Source organism: Vigna radiata, chromosome 5 (genome assembly GCF_000741045.1).
Source record: "Vigna radiata var. radiata cultivar VC1973A chromosome 5, Vradiata_ver6, whole genome shotgun sequence".
NCBI lineage: Eukaryota > Viridiplantae > Streptophyta > Magnoliopsida > Fabales > Fabaceae > Vigna > Vigna radiata.
In genome coordinates, this window is record NC_028355.1 from 2,838,026 (window position 1) to 2,861,752 (window position 23,727).

At 31.0% G+C, this 23,727-nt stretch overlaps 3 protein-coding genes across 3 annotated transcripts; 2 read left to right on the top strand and 1 right to left on the bottom strand.

The window, feature by feature from the left end:
- The first annotated feature begins 1,712 nt into the window (after positions 1 to 1,712).
- Positions 1,713 to 5,026, top strand: LOC106759634 (nucleosome assembly protein 1;3-like). Its single transcript, XM_014642915.2, has 11 exons — positions 1,713 to 1,873; positions 1,980 to 2,023; positions 2,198 to 2,293; positions 2,724 to 2,816; positions 3,049 to 3,127; positions 3,203 to 3,264; positions 3,378 to 3,562; positions 3,678 to 3,855; positions 3,941 to 3,984; positions 4,133 to 4,325; positions 4,612 to 5,026. Exons 1-11 carry the CDS (start codon positions 1,828 to 1,830, stop codon positions 4,678 to 4,680), a joined length of 1,089 nt encoding a protein of 362 aa, XP_014498401.1. The 5' UTR covers positions 1,713 to 1,827; the 3' UTR covers positions 4,681 to 5,026.
- A 1,339-nt stretch (positions 5,027 to 6,365) lies between these two features.
- On the top strand, positions 6,366 to 12,237 carry LOC106760969 (DNA repair protein recA homolog 3, mitochondrial-like). Its single transcript, XM_014644427.2, has 8 exons — positions 6,366 to 6,623; positions 6,711 to 6,768; positions 7,132 to 7,349; positions 7,770 to 7,857; positions 8,636 to 8,808; positions 9,806 to 9,952; positions 10,911 to 11,045; positions 11,483 to 12,237. The coding sequence occupies exons 1-8, from the start codon at positions 6,552 to 6,554 to the stop codon at positions 11,873 to 11,875; spliced, it is 1,284 nt and encodes a 427-aa protein (XP_014499913.1). The 5' UTR covers positions 6,366 to 6,551; the 3' UTR covers positions 11,876 to 12,237.
- Positions 12,238 to 15,518: 3,281 nt separating this feature from the next.
- On the bottom strand, positions 15,519 to 19,783 carry LOC106761474 (putative transcription factor bHLH041). The gene is made up of 8 exons (XM_014645028.2): positions 19,188 to 19,783; positions 18,979 to 19,101; positions 18,747 to 18,852; positions 18,645 to 18,659; positions 18,463 to 18,525; positions 17,716 to 18,372; positions 17,112 to 17,504; positions 15,519 to 15,726 (listed from the first exon to the last, which is right to left on the bottom strand). The coding sequence occupies exons 1-8, from the start codon at positions 19,310 to 19,312 to the stop codon at positions 15,643 to 15,645; spliced, it is 1,566 nt and encodes a 521-aa protein (XP_014500514.1). The 5' UTR covers positions 19,313 to 19,783; the 3' UTR covers positions 15,519 to 15,642.
- Between the last annotated feature and the right edge of the window lie 3,944 nt (positions 19,784 to 23,727).

Genomic DNA, 23,727 nt, shown 5'->3' on the forward strand with positions numbered 1-23,727 from the left:
GATGATTCTAAAGTGAGATAAAAAATTGTAGAGGTTAGGATTGATGTCACAAAAAAAAAAAGAGGTGTAAAACTTATCAAAATGATATATTAAAATAAATTATGACTAATCGGATTTACTGATTTGTTTATCAAACTATGAATTGACATCTAAATTATAGTCAATCATCCAAAATGTAACTGGATAATCACATAATATACTTTACTTCGATAATCACAAAACAAATAACATCAATCTTGAATAGTTTAAATGACTTTCATAATACTTTTTATGTTTTTTTACTAAAAAAAATATCACTTAACAAACACTAAAATTCACTCTTGTTAACGATGAATTACAAACACAAGAAAAAAACACGAATTTAAAATATCATCTTTCATTTCTTTTCTTTTGAAGATGTTGAATTCAAGTTCGATTTTTCTCAAATAAAGTTTTATGTTTTTTTTTTTTCAACATAATCTAATGCAAAAGATTTATCACCTTTAATGATTTCTAAAAAATAACAATATAATATTGAATTAGTTATCCATTATAAAGAATCATAACTACGTAAAAAAACATCCTTTGTGACTTAAACAACTTCATCCACTATGATGAAGAAAGCAAAAGATAACTATATATACAAATAAAAAATATATATTTTTTATTTGATTTATTTAAAACTTAATTATCATTTGAGTTCGTCAATATTATTTGTATTTTTTAATGTTATTTTCTTTTATTATTCACATGTGTATTAATGATATTTATGTTTTTGTATTTTTAGTATAAATTCTTAATTTTATGTTTAAATTTAATAGTTTACCACAATTAACTTGACAAAACATTATTTTTAAAACATAAAAATACTTTTAATTATTGTTTAATAATTAATTATCGTTCTAATAATCAATAAATCTAATATAATAATAAGTTTTTTACTATTAATAAATTTGATACCAAATATGCATATATTTTAGCAAAATAATTTTATAATTATAGTTTATTTTAAATTTTTAACAAAGAATTTACTACATTATTAATTTTAAAATTAAACTAACGCTTATAATATTAGCCTAAATAAACAGATTAAATTTTTTACAGCAAATAATTATTCTTAAATAATATCTGTTCTAACCATTATATATTTAGGTTAACGAATAATTATATTTTACATAATATTCTATCAAAAGTAACATCTTATATTTTACATAATATTATATAAACATCATATTTAAACTTTGCGATTTCTCAAAAGTAATAATCTATCATCTAACTTAATGTGTTACATTTGTTTTTAATAATAAATCACACATTTACTAATAAATTTTAATTAATAGTAACAATGAATTTTTAGTATTTTCAATTTTTTTTTAATTTTTATCAATAATTTACATTTTCCATTTCATAATAAAATTTTCATATTTATCATTATATATATATATATATATATATATATATATATTTTCAATTTATATAGAAATTGGAGCCCTATAGATAATGCGAAATTATGATAACTTTCTAGTAAAAGAGTACCAAATTTGAGATTCAAAATTCGATCTCAGAATCCAAATTCGAACCTACAAAGTTAGGTGTAGTTCGGTAAAATTTTTTCAAATAATGTAGTTGAATATTTATTTATTTTATTTTTTAAACGGCATATTTTATTTTTTAGTTAAATTATTTAATTATGAAAATAAAATAATAGAAGTAAATAATAACAGTGTGAGGGTAAGGAGTGTTGTGTTTAAAAAGAGTGGGAGAAGAAGACTCGACGGCATCGTCAAACCCTGCTTCATTCTCCTCTTTCTAGGGTTTTAGTTTTCTTCCTCTTCAACCTTCTTCTCAATGTCCAACAACAACGAAAACATCACCATGACCGATCTCACTTCTGGTTCTTTCTCATTCTTCTCTCAATTTCCTCTCTCTCTCTTTCTTTTCCTTTCTCAATCTTCTTTTTGACTTCAAATTTCCTGACTTCGATTGCTTTTCCTTTGCAGCCCTCAACGAAGACAATCGCGCCGATCTAGTCAGTGCTCTCAAGGTATGCTTTACTGTTTTGCAGTTCCTGAAATCGAATTTGTTTGCTCTCTCTAAAGTTTTATGGATAACGATTCTTCTGCTTGTCTAGCCAGATACACATTTTTTGATGTTGTTTGCTAAAGTTTTGGATTAATCTATTGGTATATGATTTTTGCGGGACTTAACTTGTGTGCAGAGTAAGATACAGAGTCTGGCTGGACAGCATTCGGATGTTCTCGAGACTTTATCGCCTAACGTCAGGAAGCGTGTTGAATCTCTTAGAGAGATTCAGGTATATCCTCTTATTGATTCTTCAGTATCGATGCTGCTTTTTGTGGATAGCTTATATTTTTTAAGTTCGAATTTTAATTGGGAGGATTGATTTGCTGAGTTTCTGATTTTTGTTGAACTTTTGCATAATCAGAAATTAGCTTTGACTGGGGCAAAACTTTTTTGCAATGATGTAAACTTCTATTTTTCGATATTTTATAACTTAGCCTATCTATCTGTATTTATTATGTTATGTTATGTGATGGGGGTAAAATAATTGTTGTTTTTTTATTCATATTTTGAATTGGTGTTTTTATCTCTATGGTTAGACCCTTTTCACTGATTGTTTTTGACACGAGCTTCTCCATTATTAATCTGTTCATTTTAAACTAGCTATCGCGAATGTGTTGTTGCATAATGCCAGCTTCTGAATATGTTTATTGATTATGCAGGGTAAACATGATGAACTAGAGGCAGAATTCTTCAAGGAGAGAGAAGCTCTTGAAGCTAAGTACCAAAAGTTGTATCAGCCGTTATACACAAAGGTATCCTGAGTATTCTGTAACGTAGAGACATGCATGTGATGTTTAAGTTATCTTTCTGTGTTCCATAACATGCTTCCTGTAGATGCCAGACTTGATGCTATTTGAGGCAGACATTTTTTGTTTCTATTAATGATCTTTTAATCTATTTTGAAATTCTTGATTCTGATTTGTATTGGATAATTTGATTTGATGTAATATTCTTGTCAATGAACTTATTAATAAATGGATGCAGCGCTATGAAATAGTAAATGGTGTTACTGAAGTTGAAGGAGCAGCAGTTGAAACAACTGATGGATCAGAAGAGGATAATGGTGAGTAGAGATTATAAAATGTCTCCTTATTCTGTTGTTTCAATTCTGAGGTAGCAAATTGCTTGTGATTTGTAGAGAAAGGAGTACCTTCTTTTTGGCTCAATGCAATGAAAAATAATGATGTGTTGGCTGAAGAGGTTAGTCAATTTCTTACTCGCAGAATCTTCCTAGTTTTGCATCGAAGTTACATCTTTAGTTGGACTCAAAAAATGTTTTTAAGTGATCCTTTTACTGCTTTTTTGTGAACTAGATTTCAGAGCGTGATGAAGCTGCTCTCAAGTTTCTAAAAGACATTAAGTGGATCCGGATAGATAGCCCTAAAGGATTCAAGCTTGAGTTCTTTTTTGATACCAATCCGTACTTTTCAAACTCTGTCTTGACTAAAACATATCATATGATTGATGAGGATGAACCTATATTGGAGAAAGCAATTGGGTACGGTGATCATTTTGTATGGTGGTGTTATGTAATGTGTTTACACTGTTTACAATATTGTTCAAAGGGTTAGGCTTGATGTAGATTAAGTTTTGGTTGCTACCCTTTTTAATAGGACGGAAATTGAATGGTACCCGGGAAAATGCTTGACTCAGAAGGTGTTGAAGAAAAAGCCCAAGAAAGGTTCAAAGAATGCTAAGCCAATTACCAAAACTGAAAATTGTGAAAGCTTCTTCAATTTTTTCAAACCACCAGAAGTTCCTGAAGATGATGATGACATTGATGAAGATTTGGTATGACATTTTGTCACAATAAACTCAAGGGTAGAACTAGATACGAAATTTGTGTATTTTTATAATAGTTTTATTTTTTCTGCAGGCCGAGGAACTTCAGAATCAAATGGAACAAGATTATGACATTGGGTAAGCTTGATTGATGTTTTTCATTAGTACGAGCCTTATATTTTCTGTTGTCCAACAAGTTGCATGGTTATCTTATGCTGTCTAAGCATAACGTGGTGCTCCTTGTATCTGTATTCTTGAATCTAAGTTAATCTTGATTCCTGTTTAGGTCAACTATAAGGGACAAAATTATCCCTCATGCTGTATCTTGGTTTACTGGGGAGGCTGTTCAGGGAGATGAGTTTGAAGACCTCGAGGATGATGAGGACGAAGATGATGATGAGGAAGATGATGAGGAGGATGATGATGAAGATGATGATGACGATGAAGAAGAGGAGGAAGACAGTAAGACTAAAAAGAAGGTATAATTTAATTTATTTGGAGTATTGAAACCTTGGTTTGTTTGTTATTTGATAGGTTTGAAACTGAATTAATGCATTTTTTTCACCTACATATTGTTATCAATTTCCTTTGGGATGTTGCAGTCATCTGCCACTAACGTGAGATATTTTTATTGTGGTCTGAATGAAATTATTCATGGACACATAATGTTTTCTGTTTTTAAGTTTGTTTGGTTTTGTGTAGCTAACATTCTCTTTATTTTCCATTACTCTGGTCATTCATTGTATTTGTATTCCTGATTTTCAGAAGAGCGGAAGGGCACAGATTGGTGATGGTCAGCAGGGTGAGCGACCTCCAGAGTGCAAGCAGCAGTAATTTAGTTCTTTGATGTTTGTTATGCAGCTGATGGGTATTTTTGAGGTCCTATGGTGCTTGATGGGTTTCAGTTTCGTGCAGTTTTGGGTGGTCCTTGATTCATTTTCCTCCCTAGATCCTATAGTCTGAATTTATTTTAGTCCCTTCTTTTTTTTCCATTCATTCGGAGAGAATGTGGTTATTATATATAGTCAGTCAGGGATACTGTGATTTGTTATGTTGGAATTTGTATGTCATTTCAGATACTGAATTATTTTATAGGTTGTGTGCTTTGGTTATTATTTATCTTGTTAATTTTTTATACACAATTTTGTTTTTAATATGAATTGGTGTGACGTTGAAAGTACATTTCTTTTACTCATGTATGTCTATTTCTCCAAAAAAATAAAATCGCAGCCCTCATATTAAATGTTTTAGACTTAAATGGGCCAATATTTACTTCGGTATTTAAGAAGATGAAGTTGTGCACTCTTTTAGAGATCTTTCATCCTCAAGAAAATGGATCTACAAAAAATAGTAGTGACGTGATGCCACTTGTACCGTAGCAACGTTGCTCCGTTTATTACATAATGAACAGACTATATTAATATATTTGGCATCTAGTCCTGATAGATAGATATTTAATATGCTTGAAGTAGTAGAAACCTCAAAGCATTAAATGTAGCTATGGTATTACTATGGTGTAAGAGTGGTTGCAATTGTGTCACCAAAAAAGTGTACTTGACATGTATGAAACTGAAGTGAAGATACAAGATAAACCGTCCCCAATAAATTGGCATAGTTGCAACATTTAACTGAAGTGTACACTGCAGTAATACTGATACCCTTGATAGCAAGCTATAGCGTAGACCCAATTTCATTCGCATCCCCTCCATCAATAATGCATAAAAACTACAGTTGCAATGTGCATAATCGTGAAATATAACTTTTTCTCTAAAATTTATGGAAATAAAAGTTATTTGGGTTTACGAAGGAAATGAACAATAGTCGGACGAAGTGTTATCAGAACTTAAAAAGCAAATTTGCTTAATTATATTTGAATGGGCGAACAGTTAAAGAATGATTTAAATGGCCTGCAGCAGAGGATGATACTTGATGAAAACTTGGTAAAACTGGCAACAATTTGTTTTTGCATGAGATAGAGGTCTATTTAGAGTTGTAAAATACCAGAGGATTGTTGAAATTCATATAGGTAAAAAAAGTGAGTTAAATAAAAGATCTTGATAAACTCATTGTTGTATCTTTCCTAGCTCTAATTCATTTTTAATATTTGGATATGATGCAGTTGTTATCGGCTAGCATTTGAATCTGGATGTATAATCCCTGCTTAGAAAAGGGAAAACACTGATATTGAACTCCATACACGAAAGTATAATTAGAAATTTAAGATCGAACAAGATTGAGAAGTAAAGTAGAGCTCGAGATATAATTTTGAAAACAATTATAAATTATTAAATATTTAAAAGTCGTGCAGGCAAATGAAGGAACATAATTTTACTCCTTAGCTTATTTTTCGCATAAAATTTAGTAACAGAATGATAGACACAACAAAACGTATACCTTTTTTTTTTTATGTGAACTCGATAAAAGATCTAAATCAGTGAAACTTCATGGGCCAGGCCCAACAATGATGTCACACAAGAACCTTTCCTTACACAAAACAAAAAATATTGTTCCCTAGGAAATTGGCAGTGGCAATGGCAATGGAAATTGAAAATGGAGGGAAAGTAAACCCTAAATTCATTGCACCAATATAAAATTAAGAGAAAAATAAGAGAAAGAAGACAGTCTATTTTACTTCGGGCACTGACACTGTACACTTCATTTGTGAAGAAAAACAAATCATTATTCCTTTTTAGGGCCTCTGTTCCATGGCGTGGCTGCTTCGTACCGCTAATTCTTCCCTCCTTAAACGTTCTTTCTTCCATTCCGACCTTCTGACGGTGATGCATTGTACTTTTTTTTTTTTTTTAAAGAATATATGTTTTAAAAAAGTTATTTGGTGCATGAATGAACCCTTTTGCTTGCAGCGCTTTTGCTTCAAACCAGGACTATTGGGCACCTCTCAAGTTTTGAGCTTTTCAACTCGTAAGTTCCAAAGTATTAATTTGGTTTTATTGTCTAATATAACGTTGTGGCATAAGGAATCTCTTTGTTGGAGTCACCAATGTCTGTTCATTTTTGTTGTGTTGACTCTCGTACTTAGTTAGATATTTGTTGCTCTGGACCAAGCAGAAGCAAATATAGAGGTCCATTTCACTTGTTTTTATTACATGGTTTTTGTGCCTTTTAGTCATAGTTAGTTCAGATGATGGCTTAGGGGTTGCTGCTTTTTCTTCTTGTAAAATTTTGCATGATTTTTTTTTTTCTTTTTTCGATTTTTTGGGTTCTTCTTTGAGTTCGATGCTGATTAGAAGTTGATTGCGTGTTTAATTTTTTATGCACTTGAAGGTAAAAGGCGGTCTAAGTCGGATGGAAGTGACTCAGGTGAAGAGAGCATGTCTAAGAAAGACGTGGCCTTACAGCAAGCTATTGATCAGATCACTTCCGCATATGGAAAGGGATCTATCATGTGGCTTGGTCGTTCTGTGGCACCTAAAAATATTCCTGTGGTGTCTACTGGTTCATTTGCTCTTGATATAGCACTTGGGGTTGGAGGTCTTCCAAAGGTATCTTTTTGTTTGATTTTTCTTTTGTACTGGAACTAATGTTGAACTCTTTTTATACATTCAATGAGTTCTTTTGTTGATGACAAAAAGCCTTTTAACTTTTTTTGGTGCGGCGGCGTGGGTTCAATTTGTTAGATTTCTCTCCACAATTCTTTGCTTGTTTGCCAATTATAGTTATACATCTTTATCTGGTCTTTGAAAATATCAATTTATATGGCTATTATATCTTGTTAATTTTGTTAGTGACTCTACAACTGCAAAATATATTTTTGGTTGAGATGTTGCTAGGGTTTTAGTTCCGATATGTTAACTAGTTATTTGGGATATATATATCTAGAAGAGCATTAAGGAGTGAAACAATTCTATGCTTCATTATGCAACTGCTACTTTATGATAATTTTATGTAACTAATGTGTGTAGGGGCGTGTTGTGGAAATATTTGGTCCAGAGGCTTCTGGGAAAACAACTCTTGCTTTGCATGTGATTGCAGAAGCACAAAAGCTAGGAGGTTATCTTTATATGCTATTTTCAAAGTGACAGTTAAAATGTCAATTGCTTTTGGCTGTTTTAAATATACAATTACAATCTAACTTGTCTTATATGACCATGACAGTTGTGTAGTGATCATTTTGTCTTTTTGGTGGCTGCCTTTTGTTTTTATTGTTATGATTTTTAATGATTTTGTTTTTATTGTTATGATTTTTTAATGATTGTCTAAATCATGTTCTAATGTAGTCTTCTAACTGATATTGTTTGAAACTGAAAATTGTGTTTTGATCCATGATAGGGTTCTTATTTTATCAATCCATGCTTGTATACTATAAGCCAGTTTTTGATGAACTTTTAAACAAGCACTTGCCGGAGAAAAGGCTAACGTGAATGATGGAGCTAAAATGAACCTAACTTTTTGCGCAAGTATCAACTTATGTAGCTCACTTTAGAAGTTTCATCTTGAACTTCTTTCTAAACATCTATAAACTTAAGGGAGTCTTAACAATAAAGTTTAACTATTGAAAATCTGGCGTAATTAGAAACTAGTCCAAATTGAGGTTATACCAACAATTTGCATGTGCTTCCAGATTCAGTTGAATAAACGGGTGTATTGAAAGAAGAGTTTTTTTGTGTAACTTAAATTGAGCAGAGAAGTTATCTTTTGTTTGGGGGAAACTATGTTGAATCTGGACTTATGTTCCCATAAGTTTAATGATAACCAGAAAATTCTATATTTTTTGGTATTGTTTACTTTTTGATATTATCTCTTTAATTAATTTGTTATTATCATGCAGGATACTGTGCATTTGTTGATGCTGAGCATGCACTTGATAAGACACTTGCAGATTCAATCGGTGTAAATACTAAGAACTTGCTTCTTTCACAACCTGATTGTGGTGAACAAGCACTTGGCCTTGTGGATACCTTAATACGGAGTGGTTCGGTTGATGTAATTGTTGTTGACAGTGTAAGTATTGCACCCCTTCATGTTTTGGTTTTATTAGTACTTACTCTGTAAGTGTGATTATTGATTGTGTACATATCCACGGGGTGTGAAATGTGAAAGCATTAGTGTACCCTATTAAATGCTTACTCCTGGATACACAAAATGTATGTGAGCGAGGGCAGAAGTTATTGGGATTATTTTCCTTAATTCTTCTCATTTCCATCTGCATTGCTTCCTACACACTGTTTTCATATGTATGTATTATGAAATAACTTTAGTTAGTTTTGCACTTGGAGATCGTTATTTCTGCCTATACTGTGCAGAAAATAATGAAAATAATGTGTTGATTGCAAGTTGTGAGCCTGAAATATGTAATGTGGATACTGTTCTGAAATTGACATATTTTCTAATATAGACTTGGTCTGACTTTGATGTTAAATTTTTTTGCCATGTTTATTGGGCTTAACTTTGTTTTTAGTCCCTGGAGGACGAACGAGTTTGGTCCCTGTGGAATTTTTTCTGTGTCCTTCCAAAATTGAAATGATCACTTTTGATTCCTAATATTATATGATATTAATTACTTATGTGTTGAACAACAGGTTAAATGATTATTCCAAGTGACACATGCCAGGGTTGTAACTTGTAATATCTTGCGTTAGCTCTAAGAAAAACATTTAAGATCCTTAAAATAAATATTATTCATCTATCATAAAAAGGAGCATTAGGGACTAAAAACAGTGATTTAAAGTTTTGGAGGGATGAAAATCAAATAAAAATATTTTACAAGGATTAAAACTAAAATCGACACATTTTATAAGGACTAAAACGAGTGATTTCAAAGGGATGAGAATAAACAAAAAATTATAGGGTGCAAAATAAAAAATGTTAATTTTAAAGGAACTAAAAACATATTTAAGTTTTTTGTTTTTCTTTTTAACTCAATATCTTGTTACACTGGGTTGATGTTCTTATAAGTTGAGTTAATGTCTACAACATTTTGCCATGTTTCCATTTAAAGGTGGCTGCTCTTGTGCCTAAAGGTGAACTTGATGGTGAGATGGGTGATGCTCACATGGCAATGCAGGCTAGGTTGATGAGTCAGGCTCTTCGGAAATTGTGCCACTCTTTGTCTCTTTCCCAGTGTATATTGATTTTTATAAACCAGGTATCAGCTACAGTCGCATTACATCGGTATCAAATTTCCTATGGTTAGATTATGTATCTTTATTGATATAGAGTATTAGTCGGGATAGTCTGATGTGTACACATTCCATCTTTGTCTTTGACTATGTTTTGTGAACCTTCTGAGCCAAAGGGCTTTGCTTTCTAAATTGTGGTTGAGGTTGGGATTGGTTAGTCTTACAGTCAATGTGCTTTTAGGTCATTACTACGAGTTTGCTGTTGTAATTATCATGATTTATAACCTTTACATGATTGTTATGTTTTATTGAAATTAACGTTTGTTCCCTATCAATCTTTGTTCTTTCATATTTACTGTTTTTGCCTAGCTACATTTTCTTCCTCGTTCTTTTTTACCCAGTTAAAGCTGCGTGAGTACAAGATTTAGTGCCTGGTTTTATTTGTAGAGTTTAGAGATAAAAAACGTAAGCTATAATATAATCGACACAAGCTTTGGTAAAAAATGTACAGCATGCATATGATGTCCTGGAATATCCACCTATTCAAATTCAACTGATTATATCTTTTTCGAATATGTTATGGATGTTATGGTATTGGCTTTTTCCTGGTGTATATATTAGGCCCAGTAAACTCTAAAGTAAGAAGAAATGTGTTAGTGGACTTTCGTTTTCTTGATTATATAAATTAATTGAATATGATATTGATTTATTTGGGCTGAAGTATTGGTGTGCCAGTTTCTATTTTCTATTTAACCAATTTTGTGAATTTGTGATATTGATTGTGCTGGATTGAGGTTGTTGTTTGATCCTAGGGAATGTTCTTGACTTGCATGTTACTGTTTATACACACAGACACACACACACATATACATATATTGTATAAAAATGTGTGTCTATTCTTTTAAATATAAGTAATTCTGTTGAAATTACTTGAGAGAAAGGGTTACCTTTTAGTTATGGGAATTCTTGTGTATGCTTCTTCAGGTGAGGTCAAAGATTTCTACTTTTGGAGGATTTGGTGGTCCCACTGAAGTTACATGTGGTGGTAATGCACTGAAGTTCTATGCTTCTGTGCGGCTAAATATCAAAAGAATTGGGTTTGTCAAGAAGGGTGAAGAGGTAAAAATCATCTTCAAATTCTTCTCTTCCATGCACACTGCATTACTGCTCCCATGCCTTCTCAACTAGCATGGTTTCAAATAAGCATGAATAAATATGTGAAATTTTCACTTCTCTTTCCAATGCATTGTAATTTGTACCTTTATACAAGTACTCTAAATAACAATTAGATATACGGTTCTTTGTAAGAAACCTAGCAAAATTGTGTACATAATATTTTGTTGGATGCAATGCAAGATTGTTCTGATGTTGACCCTTAAACCAGTGCTTTTCACTAGCTATCTACGGCTGACTCTTGTTTTCTCACACTTAATCTTCTGTATGTGGTCTCTGTTTGTTCATAGCGGCAGGTCTTAATATTGATTTGGACAATACATTAGGGTCTAATTTTTATGATATAAAGTGAACACTTATTCTTAATGGCATTTCTTATGCAGACTCTGGGAAGTCAGGTTCTTGTCAAGGTTGTGAAGAACAAGCATGCCCCTCCATTTAAAACTGCACAGTTTGAGCTTGAGTTTGGCAAGGGTATAAGTAGAGAAGCAGAGGTTATAGAGTTGAGCATAAAATACAAACTCATAAGGAAGAGTGGTTCCTTTTATGAATACAATGGCCAGAATTTCCATGGCAAGGATGCTCTAAAGAGGTTTCTGGTGGACAGCGACAGTGTACAAGAATTAGCAACAAAGCTCAGGGAGAAGATTCTTAATACGGCCCCGGAAGTTGACCCGGAGGAGCAGGTGATGATCGAAGACGTTATGGAAGAAATGGTATCCCTTGATTCTACTGATGAAACTGCTTCTGATGCTGCTGCTGTTGCAGAAGCATAAATTTGCTAATAACCTTAAAATATAGGGTACTGCAGTTTCCCTGCTTCAAAAAGAAAACTCTGCTCACAGGGCTGTCACAGATGAAGGTGGTTCTAACAAGGTGAAAAGGATGCCACATGGTTCCTAGTTTGGAACAAGTTTTCCTCCTCGTTAGGTCAAGGCACATTGCCTTTGTAAATTGAAATTTTTGGTCATTTTATGCGAGCCATGAGTCCTGTTGTGTGCATCTAAGTTTTGTGACTGATGAGGGATCAAGGGCCCTCTAGGCTCATCAATACTTCAGTCATTATATGATTCTGTGTGTATATGTATTCCTTGTAAGAATTTTGCACGAATCAATACTATTAGATGAATGTCTTGCAGATAATGTTTTAGCTTAGCATATGTTAGACTTCTTCTGTGTTTGGATGCGAGTCATTTGATCTACAGTTAACTTCAAATGACAAAATGATTCAGAAGCTTATACTAGCCACTTCTGATTTTCTATGTATACATGTTGATCTCAACACTATTGATTATATAGCAATTCAACTCTGATAAATGTTATCAAATAATGAGTGGAATTTTGATGAGTTTAGTGAGATTTAAGTTTGATTTAATTCTGTAAAATTAGCTTAAAAGGTGAGCTGTCTCTGTTAGTATACTATAATTTGATTTTATTTTGTTGGTTTTTCATCAATAAGTTTAGACTCCGACAGTGTTTCTAAACATTATAAGCAAGTATGATGTAATCTCTGTTTTTCTTAATTATGAGTAATGGTTTAAAAATGTTTTTTTATTATTGAAAATGTAGCATTTATTTCTTACACTTTTATGGTGACATTTAATAATTTGGCATAAAAATGAATTTGTCAACATAAACATCATTAGTTTTACTTTGAAAACTATAAGTGACTGCGCAATCAACGATGCTAACCTTTTATGCAGATTCGGAATAGATCTTATTGAAGAAAAGAGAGAAACCAAAAACTATGTTGTCTTAAAAAATATTGAATGGTTTGAAGAAATTGGGATGAGGTGGACAGTCAAAACCGCCGTCTCTAAAGGGCACAACACATTTTCCAAGAGAATTTTGATTGATTAAGGTTGGAATCCTAAGAATAAGAACAACAAAATATCAATAAGAAGCACCCTTGGCTGGCCCCATCGGGGGCGAGGTAAATGGTTGGAGTAATCATGTAATTAGACACGTCACCTACAGTATATTATTGAAAAAAATGACATGTAATTAATTAAATATTATAGTTTTATTTGTTAGTAAGAGTATGATTTGAAATTGAAAAATCTTTTTACTACGATTAAAATTATGATCGTGGTAGTTGATATCGCCGTCATTAACGCTGTGTTCGCTTGAACATCTGTTCAAACGAATTTGCGAGCAATGAATGATTTTAAAATTGTGTTCTCATGCGCTCATTTAAGAGGAAGGAAAAGCGATGATTTACAATCATTTACCATGGATTGCACTGTTCAAGCGATCTCGTCATTTTGAAAAGATTTGCACTGATTTATACGTAAAAGACTCATATACCCTCTACTATTTTTCAAAACTCCAAGTCTTACAACCGTTTATAATATTAAAAAATCATAAACTTTAATATAAAGAACTCATAATTCATTAAGAGGAAATATGAAATCATGAAATAAAAAACACATGCACGTAAGCTGGCGTAGGAACGTATTCGGATACACCCTTCTTGTATCCTGATCCAGTTTCTTCAGCGTTTTCCTTCGGAAGGGTATCCGGATACACTCTTCCTTATCCGGATCCATGTTGTCTTTCGTTTTGCTTAGGAAGTGTATNCGGATANATTTTGGCTTATCCGGTTCCACCATTTTGTTTTCCGNTGGACTTCTTTCTTTCGATGGNAGTTTACTCTTAATTATTATTAATTAATTTTCTCTCTTTAATAACATTTATAAATTTAAATATAACATTCAAAAATAACATTTTATATTACTTTAATAATTAGNGNCATTTTGGTAATCTTCAATTTCTACCAATTAAACTAATTTTAAAAATTTGTCACATCAATCAAATCCTACACTAATTCTCACAAACTTTACCCTCAAATCCACTCTCAATTACCCACAAATCTATTCAAAAAAACAACAAAAAATTACTCTCAAATCCATTCAAATCCATTTAAATCATCTCCTCCAAATCATTTCCCACAAATTCATCCAAAAGAACACCCTAAAAGTTTTTAGAAAACAATGACGATAAAAAAGTCTGTCATCAAAAAATAAAAAAACAATTGAAAACAAATAAATAGTATTGTCAAACAACGATTATTATTGTAATAACTGTAGTCAAATAAAATATCGGAAAAAAAATTGCAAGATAATGATGGTCATGTTCCCAACTATCATTAAAAATGATATTTCCTTTTTTTTTAAATATAATATTGGCAATTTTGTTTTAATCCAATATAATTTCAAGTAATTTAAATATATCAAAATGTTGACAAAACTAATTAATCTTAAAAAAAAAAGTTGGTAAAGACATACACCAATATTAGACAAAGCTATTGTCAATAAATTTTACTATAATACATATAAGGTTAATTTTTTTCATTTAGACCAATGAATAACTTCTATGATTTCTCATTATTTTCATTACATAATTCATTTTATTCTATATAATGATCATTAGAACGTCAAAATATATCTTTGTTTGAATATATATATTAATACATACACTAAAGAAATCAAACAATCAATGATATTTTGTCCTTTGGAATGCCCTACAACACACCCATTCATACCATGTTTAAGTCTAAGAATCAATACTACTATGAACCACATAATAACATAATCTTAGAGTTAGATAATGTGAAAAACTACAAAAATTTCCCAATGCTTAATGGAACAAGAAGCGCTCAATGCTGAAGCTCACATGAACTCACTCTTAAGGGAATACTTAGTGGTGAAAACCAATGTTTAGCATCAAAACAACTGAGGCTCTCAGACTTGAACATGCTTAAAAAAAGAACTACCACTCTATTGGGATACAAACCAAGTCCCACATCGGTTAAAAGAAGAGACATATATTAATTTATATACAATAAATGCCTCCATTGATAAGAGGTCTTTTGGAATGGTACTAAAAGTAAATTCTTGAGCAGAAACAACAATGGCATGTCATTAACTCCAAGTGGCTCCTGTGCATCCATTTAATTATAACCATAATCATCAGTCTTACATAATTAAAACTACATTTCTTTATAACAATTTAGGATTTTGTTTTACATTTAAACGACCTATAATTTCACTTTCCATATTTCTTTACTTCTTTTTAATTTCGCATTTACCTAATTACATAAATTATTCTTCAATCTGACATCTAAATTGTTTTGATAAATGACGTCTCAGGGAGTTTAATTAGATATTGTTTTTTTGCATGTCAAAATATATATTAAGAAATATTGAATTGATGAAAAATATTCTTATATTTAAAGAAAAATGTATATATTAATATTTTGAACTTTAGTGCTAATTAGTAATGAAATTCAGTACAATTAATGGAGAACAAATATATTAACTAGAATTTTTAAAACATAAATGTTGACAGAAAAAACTAAAACGTCTACAATTATGAGAAAAAGGAAGTAATGATAGATTAGTAGAGAAAAATGGGATATTCAATACTAAGATCAACTGCTGAAACTAACACAAATTATAATATATATGTAGACCTAATTAATAAAACCAATTTAATCATAAACTAGGACAGTTGAATAGACTGCTGAAGTTTTTGGTCAAATTTATTGGTCCTCTTTGTACTGTGCCAAGTCAGCAACCACTCTTCTCACTGCTTCCTCGAAGGTACACTCGTCCCAATCACTTCCCTACACAAACATCAAAAACTCATTATTCTTCACAGCAACAACAACTGTCCCTACTAAATTATAAAGGAAAATGAAATTTTAATACCATTTTTTGACACTATTTTGACACTGTACACGTGTTAAAATGTGGTTGGACGATTTCAAATTAAAAAAACAAACTTTGTTTTTTCTTTTCTAAATATACCCCTGTTTCAACTTTTTTAATTTGAAATCATCCAATCACATTTTGACACGTGTGGAGTGTCAAAAAATGGTGTTAAGATATCATTTTCCAATTATAAACTTCTGCTACATAGTCTTTGAGAGCGACTTTCTTGTTTTTCTGAGTTTTAATGTCATTTCCGACATGTGACGCCAAATACTACATGCAATGTGATATAACAGTATAGTATATTGTTTGGTTGTAGACTATATCAAAACAAATGGAATATATACAATACTATAACTGTGACGTTATTTAGTCGTTTTGTGTAATATGATGCACACCACCATCACCACAAGTTTAGTTTTCTTCTTTTAGGAGGCAACTTTATACGTATGGAAGTTATCAACATATTCATGCTGACTCGTAGCGTATGTTCGATGGCTGCCAAAATAGAACCAACTTTTTTGAATTGAATATGCCATTTTCTGACATCATAGATGGTGACAAACCACACCAAACCACACCTTCACTATCATCAACTGCACTTTCCAAGTTACTTCGTTTTAGCTTTAAAACATTGTAACAAAAACAAATATATTTTTCCATCATTGTATATTCTGATCAAGGGAGGTTCTTCGATCCTGCAGAAAAGAAGCCGCCACTTTTTTTCTCATCTAATTCTGCATAATTCTACTCTCATAATGCAGTGATAGACTTGTCCTGCGCCACCCACTTTTGAAAAGTTTTACATTGTGCAAATTGTTACTAAACATTCTTTTATTTGAATATTTATGTCCTGCATGCCTCACTCATTTTGAAACTTATCATCTTCCTTACTATATTTTCATGGACAAACTTTCTATACTTTACTCTCTCTCTCTCTCTCTATATATATATATATATGTGTGTGTGACACTAAAACTACTTCATACGTAATATATTTTCTATCACCCTACGTATATTTTAGCCACGTGTGGCTATCCTAAACGTGTATAGTTTTTTGTAAGATAAAATAAAATGATCGATGTAAACATTGTAAATATATGCATGGTGGCATTTTGGTATATCGTATTAATGGTGTACTCTATATACCAAATATTATACTTATATAGTATTGTCTGTTGAACCCACAATTTTAAACAAAAGTTATACATGACAACAGCTTCCGTTTTAATATAACGTTTATTTCTAACTATGTACAGTATTTCATGAATTGTTCTAGAGATAAATATAGACATACCTGAATAATCCTTAATCTGAAGGTTAGTTGATGAATTGCGTTATTCCCTTCTGCAATGTGGGTGTTTGCGTCCATGGAAACCAAGCTCACGTTGAGACACTGTTTTAGGAATTCCAATAAGCAGATTGACAAATCAATTTGAGAAAGTTGTCCTCTCACATTCACTTGCAAGTCCACCATTCGCTCCTGTGACGAGCTTGATTCGGGTAGATGTGAAACTCGGACACTTAATCTTTCATTTGGAGATAATCTAGCCTTGATTTCTTCAGTTGTAGGTTCTTTGGATGGCAAAAGTGATTGCAAACCCTGATTCCTTTTGCTTAGTTGATCAACTTCAGCCATTAGATAGCTCAATGTTTCCTTTGCTGCTATTAGTATAGACGCTTTATCTTTCTAACAAATTATACCATGTTAAAATTCAAGGCCTTAATAGGAATACACCACACATGAAATATTGGCAAAGTTTAAATTATCATATATAATGTACAAACTTTTTGGTCGATTGATTAGAAAACAACATTAACTATAGCTATGGTTGTGTTGAGTTTTGCTAATTGCAGAAAGCATTGCTTAGACGAGAATATAGAATGGATTAGTTCAGTACCTTTGTTCCCGGTGGAAGTAATGCTCTAAGTGCTTGGAAATTCTCGTTTAGTTTCTCACGCCTTCTTCTCTCTGATATCATATGATGCAGCTGGGTATTAGTGGGACGGGACGTTGCTTGAATGCGTTCTCTCATTCTCATAAAATTTAAGTTTCTAAAGAATGCAAAAGATCTCTTCATGAAGCTTTGCTTTCTGATATTGGAAGCCATATTAGGACCAATGTCTGATCTGTACCTCTGGAAAGCACTGGCATCTGGATGAACAACTGGAGTAAAGGGCAAGTTTTGGTGCTGATGAGAAGTTGGAGATATAACATGTAGGATTGCTCTCATGATTGCATCATGTTCAATTTCTGGTGTGGGGAATTGGGTTAGAGGGGCTTGTGCAAGTGCTTGAATGGCTTGCTGGTGAGGACCAGTGGCTGTGTTTGGCACTGGCTGCATTGGGGACACTCTTGCTCCTCCAAGTGTCTCAGGGAAGTGGGATTGAGAAGTGCCTGGAATACTGAACAGAAGAGATGAGTATTCAGGGCTACCTGTAGATATTGATCTCAAAGAAGATGAAGATGATGTAGGAGGGTTTTGATCAATTTGCTGGGACTGTCCCATTGAAAATTCTCCAGGAAACAAACTCCTAAGTGCTGTTTGAATGTCAACCTGCACAGAAAGAAATCAAAATTCAAATAATTATACAGCATTGATATCTCTTCTGGTTAATGGAATATGGCATTACATATGGTTTCTTACTTGGGACATATTTAAGAAACCAAGCTCAATTTCTCCTTTGTTACACCCCATGAAAACAGCACTCTGAGAAGAATATAAGGCACAAGCATTATTAGTTATATAAGATCCCTGGTTCATCATGAATCTCGTTAGGAAAGAAAATTAATGTAAAGTATTTTCAGGTTCTTTGACAATAGACGAACCTTAATCCTCGCCTCCTGCAAAATAAAAAACTAATCTTAGTATAAAAAGATGCTCAAATATAACTTTGAAGAGAATCCTCTTCCGTCAGAAGAATAAATTACCTGAAAGAATTGTGTTTGTATTTCTGTTGATGCAAGTCTGAGAAGTTCCAATCGTTGCAACTCTAGGTAGGGACGCTGGTTCCTAAAAGCTAGTCCAGGAACACGGCTGAATAAAACAAAAGCACACGTTTACCTTTTTCTTAAAAGCAAATTGTCTATATTTATTGCATTCAAAAGCAAATATATACGTCGATTTGCCTTAAAAGTTATGGAAGAAAAGAGCCAGCCTTACTCATCATTAACATCAAATGTTAAAGTCCTGAACTGTCTGAAAAGTTGTTGTGCCACTGTCCCCAAACTAGAGCCTGGTTGGTCGTTTCTTACATTGTAGATACCATCCAAGAAGCACAAACGACTATTTTTGCCAGAAAAGAAAAGATCAGAACTATGACATGTTTTAACGAAAATAGAATAAATGTGTGTGTATATGCATAAATATACTTGGGTGAAATGGAATCGAATGCCCACAGACAGATGTAACTGCATCCAAAAGACTGCAACAGAAATTGGATAAAATCAGCCCTGGCGGCTACAGGAAGAGAGAAGACATTTTCCATGGGGTGCATGGTGCTTGATGCTAATGCTTTTGCATCATGATCATGAGATAGAAGAGAATATGTTTTGTGCCTCTAGTAATACTTTTCTTCTCCTTTCTATATGCCATTTGAATTTACTTTTAGGAGATGCAAACTACTGCTATATGAGTGAGGGAGTGCCTTGGTTCCATTGGCAAAATAAACAAAAAAAAAATCAGAGATATAATAGACTAGAATGTATGAACAATGATGCTATAGCTAAGATTGGGAGACAAAATAATTTTCAAACCTCATAAATAATTATCCATTGAAAATTTCAAGATGTGTATTTATTTCACGTGTGAAAGAAAGAAAGAAAGAATCAAAGAGAGAAAGAAAGGGTTTTGAAAAGTACTAAAGTTGGTTGATACCACTACGAGGAAATGTTTATCAGAAGAGACATGATGATGAGAAATGTGAAACCCAAATGAATGGAGTAGAAAATAGATAAAAGAAAGGAAATAAAAGCAGCACCTGCACGTAGGAAAAAAGTATGGAGCTGTTGCTGGGAAGTTAGTGTTTGAAAAGTAGTATCTGAAACACTGAACTGAGAGAAGAAGACAGGAAGAAAGAAGAAGAAGAGATTGAGATGGAAAGCGAAAGGATGAAAGAAAAGTAGAGTAGGAAGAAAATGGTGGAAAAGTAGCAAAGTCAAAGTCGATGCTTGAATGTTTTGAAAATTAGTCAAGGCTGGAAGGCACGGTGTTTCTTTCCACATTTCTTTTGAAATTTCTATATTTGCTTCCTTTTAGGCCACATATCTATCTATGTTTAGAACAAGAAGCTTCTCTCTAAATTACACAGACAAGGACAACATCATTTTTCTCGAACCCTAAATCCTAAACTTTAAGTTATTATTGGTTAAATTAAAATAATTATACAATGATTATTTCATAAAATAACTTTTCTTTATACCAACTGTAATTATAACATATATACATATATATATATATATATATATATATATATATATATATAAAATGAATGTAATGGTATTCTTATACTAATTATAATTATAATTAATATAGAAAATAGACGTGATATTTAATTTTTTTTCTTACCCAGAAACTCATTTTAAGATAATATATATTTAATTGTTATATATAAATGGAGGATTCAAAATATTAGTTTTTGATTAATGAACTTAAGTGTTAAATTATTTATACAACAACCTTTTGATTAATACTTGTTTGTTTGCACTTTATTATAATATAACATCCACTCATTCATTATGATGTGCGTGATTAAACAAGTTCTCAAAAGAGACAACTAAATTAACTTATTTGTTTACCAATAATATTGTAACTTTGACTCTGATTTTTTTAGTTTAATTTGTACTAAGTCGCTGCTTGAACTTGTAACTCTTAATAAATTAATTATTTATTTATTTGGCCACTCTATTATTTACCAATATAAACGAAAAATCAACTTGTAGTTTTATTTTATTTGTTCATATACGTGAATTAAGTGGTAATGTTAGTACTTAGGTTATTGATCTTCAATTGACTATATTTTTAATATTCATGTGTGAGTTTTAGAATGCAGCAGCCACGTTTGATTAATCTTGAATGCATGCAAGATTCTATAACTACCATTGGTGTGGTCCATAATACTATATTTGGGATATACATTATTAAATCAGCTAATTCTTCAAAATATGCCGAGAAAGACAAAAAGAAATAAATAACAATAAAAAAAAATTCTACTGGTCTCTGAATAATGTTTGACCTAGTTGATTAGTTAATAATTAAAAAAGTAGAGAATAAAATTGAAACCTGAAAAGATAAATAAGCGAGTGAATTAAAAGCATTTATACGAAATAACATAAAAGACACATTTTTTAAATAACATATACAATTAAAGTTATATTTTTTGCATGCAATAATATATAACAGAGGAAAGTTATAAGAAATAGATAAAAATTTGTTTATTATAAAATTAAAATAAAAAGTATATATTTTTTAAATAATGGAAATAGAGAAAAACATAGACCTTTTATATTAAAATGCAAACAAAATAATGAGGGGAGAAATAAAAAATCCATAAAGCCAAAATTGTACGAATAGAAATATAGGTAAACTAATCATGTTACGAAAGAAAACTATCTCTAAGACAATTAGGTATATAGTTTCAACTAACAAAAAGTTAACTTATTGCCCAAAAACATTAATTATCTTTCTTATGTATGTGTGAAGTTTCACAAAGGAAAAAGGATATTCCCTTATGTTACACAATATTTCAAGTTACAATATTAAAATTTTCCATAGCATTAATGGCCAATTCTAATTAGTTCAACCTTACAACTAACGATAATCAAGTTGGAACAATTCAATTATCGTTATTTAATATATTTATTATTAATGATAAAAAGCTAAAGTGATAATTAATAACTAACAAGAAGCATAGAGAGTGTAGAAACAACTCTAATGTAAGTATAAAAGGTATCTAAAAATAAATACTTTGACAATTTGTTAGTATTATATTGATGTTTTAATGATATTTTTTAAAATTGAATTTTTAATACTTATATTGTTAAAATAGAATTATTAAGGAGTGTTTTGTTGGTAAATGGTATTACAATATAATTCATCTAAAAATTTCACCATTATGACCCTGGAAAATATCAACAATATGTTAACCCTAGTTATAGTTCATATGATGGGAGATACCATATCAACAATTGTTAGAGTTCATTTGATGGGATATACCATATGATATACTAACAACTTGTTATAATAATATATTAATATGAATATTCAAATTCTAAGATAATTTTTAAGTATTGTTTCATATACAGGGTTGAGTAATTTCACAAAACACACTTTCATACTTTTGTTCTTTAACTACAAGTTGTGGTGACTGTTTTTCGTCTGAATTCTCCTTAATTCTCACTCTAAATTGATTGGGGGTACCTGTCAAAGGTACTCCAATGCTTAAATTTATAATAAATGTCATCATTTATCTCTTATCGTTGATCTCTATTTATAGTTTTTGAGATGAGTTTGAAATTAGTGAAATTTTAATCACGACCCAACCTCAGTTCATTAGACTGATTAGTACTTATCTTTAACCTTGATTCTTAAAATTCCTTAAGTATTTAGCAATTAAGATCAGTCACTGCTCATGCCTGACCGAACGAAATTTGTATTTATTTTACTCGGATTTAAGTGTTTAACATGTTAGGTCGTCCGCTCTTCTTTATGCACGGTTCGACCATATAGTACAAATATTATATTTTTTACTATTTTAATAAATTTAAAATGCTTCTATATGAAGAAAAATGACACATGCTATTATTTTTTTAAAAAATTTAAAACTTTGAACTCATCACAATAGTATTCATACTTTCCTATGTTACCGTATACAGTAGTAATAATATGACAGCCGGGCACGTTTCTGGAGATAATTCCTATAAACTACGAGAATGAACAATGTATAGAAAAGTAGGAAAAATAATATTGTTGTGTAGAATAATCTTTATGCATAAAAAGTAAGTTTTAGAAAATTTTAAATATAATATATATATATATATATATATATATATATATATATATATATATATAATATGGCATTTTCTATTGTATAAGTTTATTAAAATTAATAGTTTTTTTATTAAATTAATTGTTATCTTATTTAAAGTTGTTTTAATAGAGATGACAAAAAAAAAGTCATATCGCATATATTTGTTTGTAAGTAAATTTCATAATGTATGTGATAATATGTCTGACTATTTTATATACCAATTTGTTGATGATGTATGTATAAAATATCATTATATTCAACTTGCCGATACATGTTAATGAATTTTATTTGATTATTTTTAAAAAAAATTAAGTGATAAAAATAAATTTATTAATTATGAAAAATATTAAAAATGGTTTGGATTTTGATTTTATATATTTATATTTTTTTTATTTTATATCTATAAAATTGAAGTTGGTTTTAAAAATGATACTTTTTAAAATTTATTGGGAAACATTGATTTTGGACCCCCGAGATTCTAATAATGAAACAAATAAAAGTTGGTACTTAGATGATGAATGCAATAATAATTTTATCAAAGACATTAGAGATATCGATAGACTATCAAAATGAAAATGTTTGTTTGGAAAATGACACCCTACCAAGATAATAAGGAAGAAACATTGTTGTGGTAAAAATAATTAAACCAAATGTAGATGCTTGTGCTCTAATAATCCTAATACACTTTACCACAACCTTAAATTCCACCTAGGGAACTATTCTTTTATTGACATAATTAATTTTTGATTGGTTTGAATCACTTCATTTCATGGTGTATCCAATATCAATCTACTCAATTTTAGAGAGATTTTTATTTTTCAAATTCATTTTACAACATGTGCAACACATGTAATCACAAAAGATATGGAATATATCTTGAACAA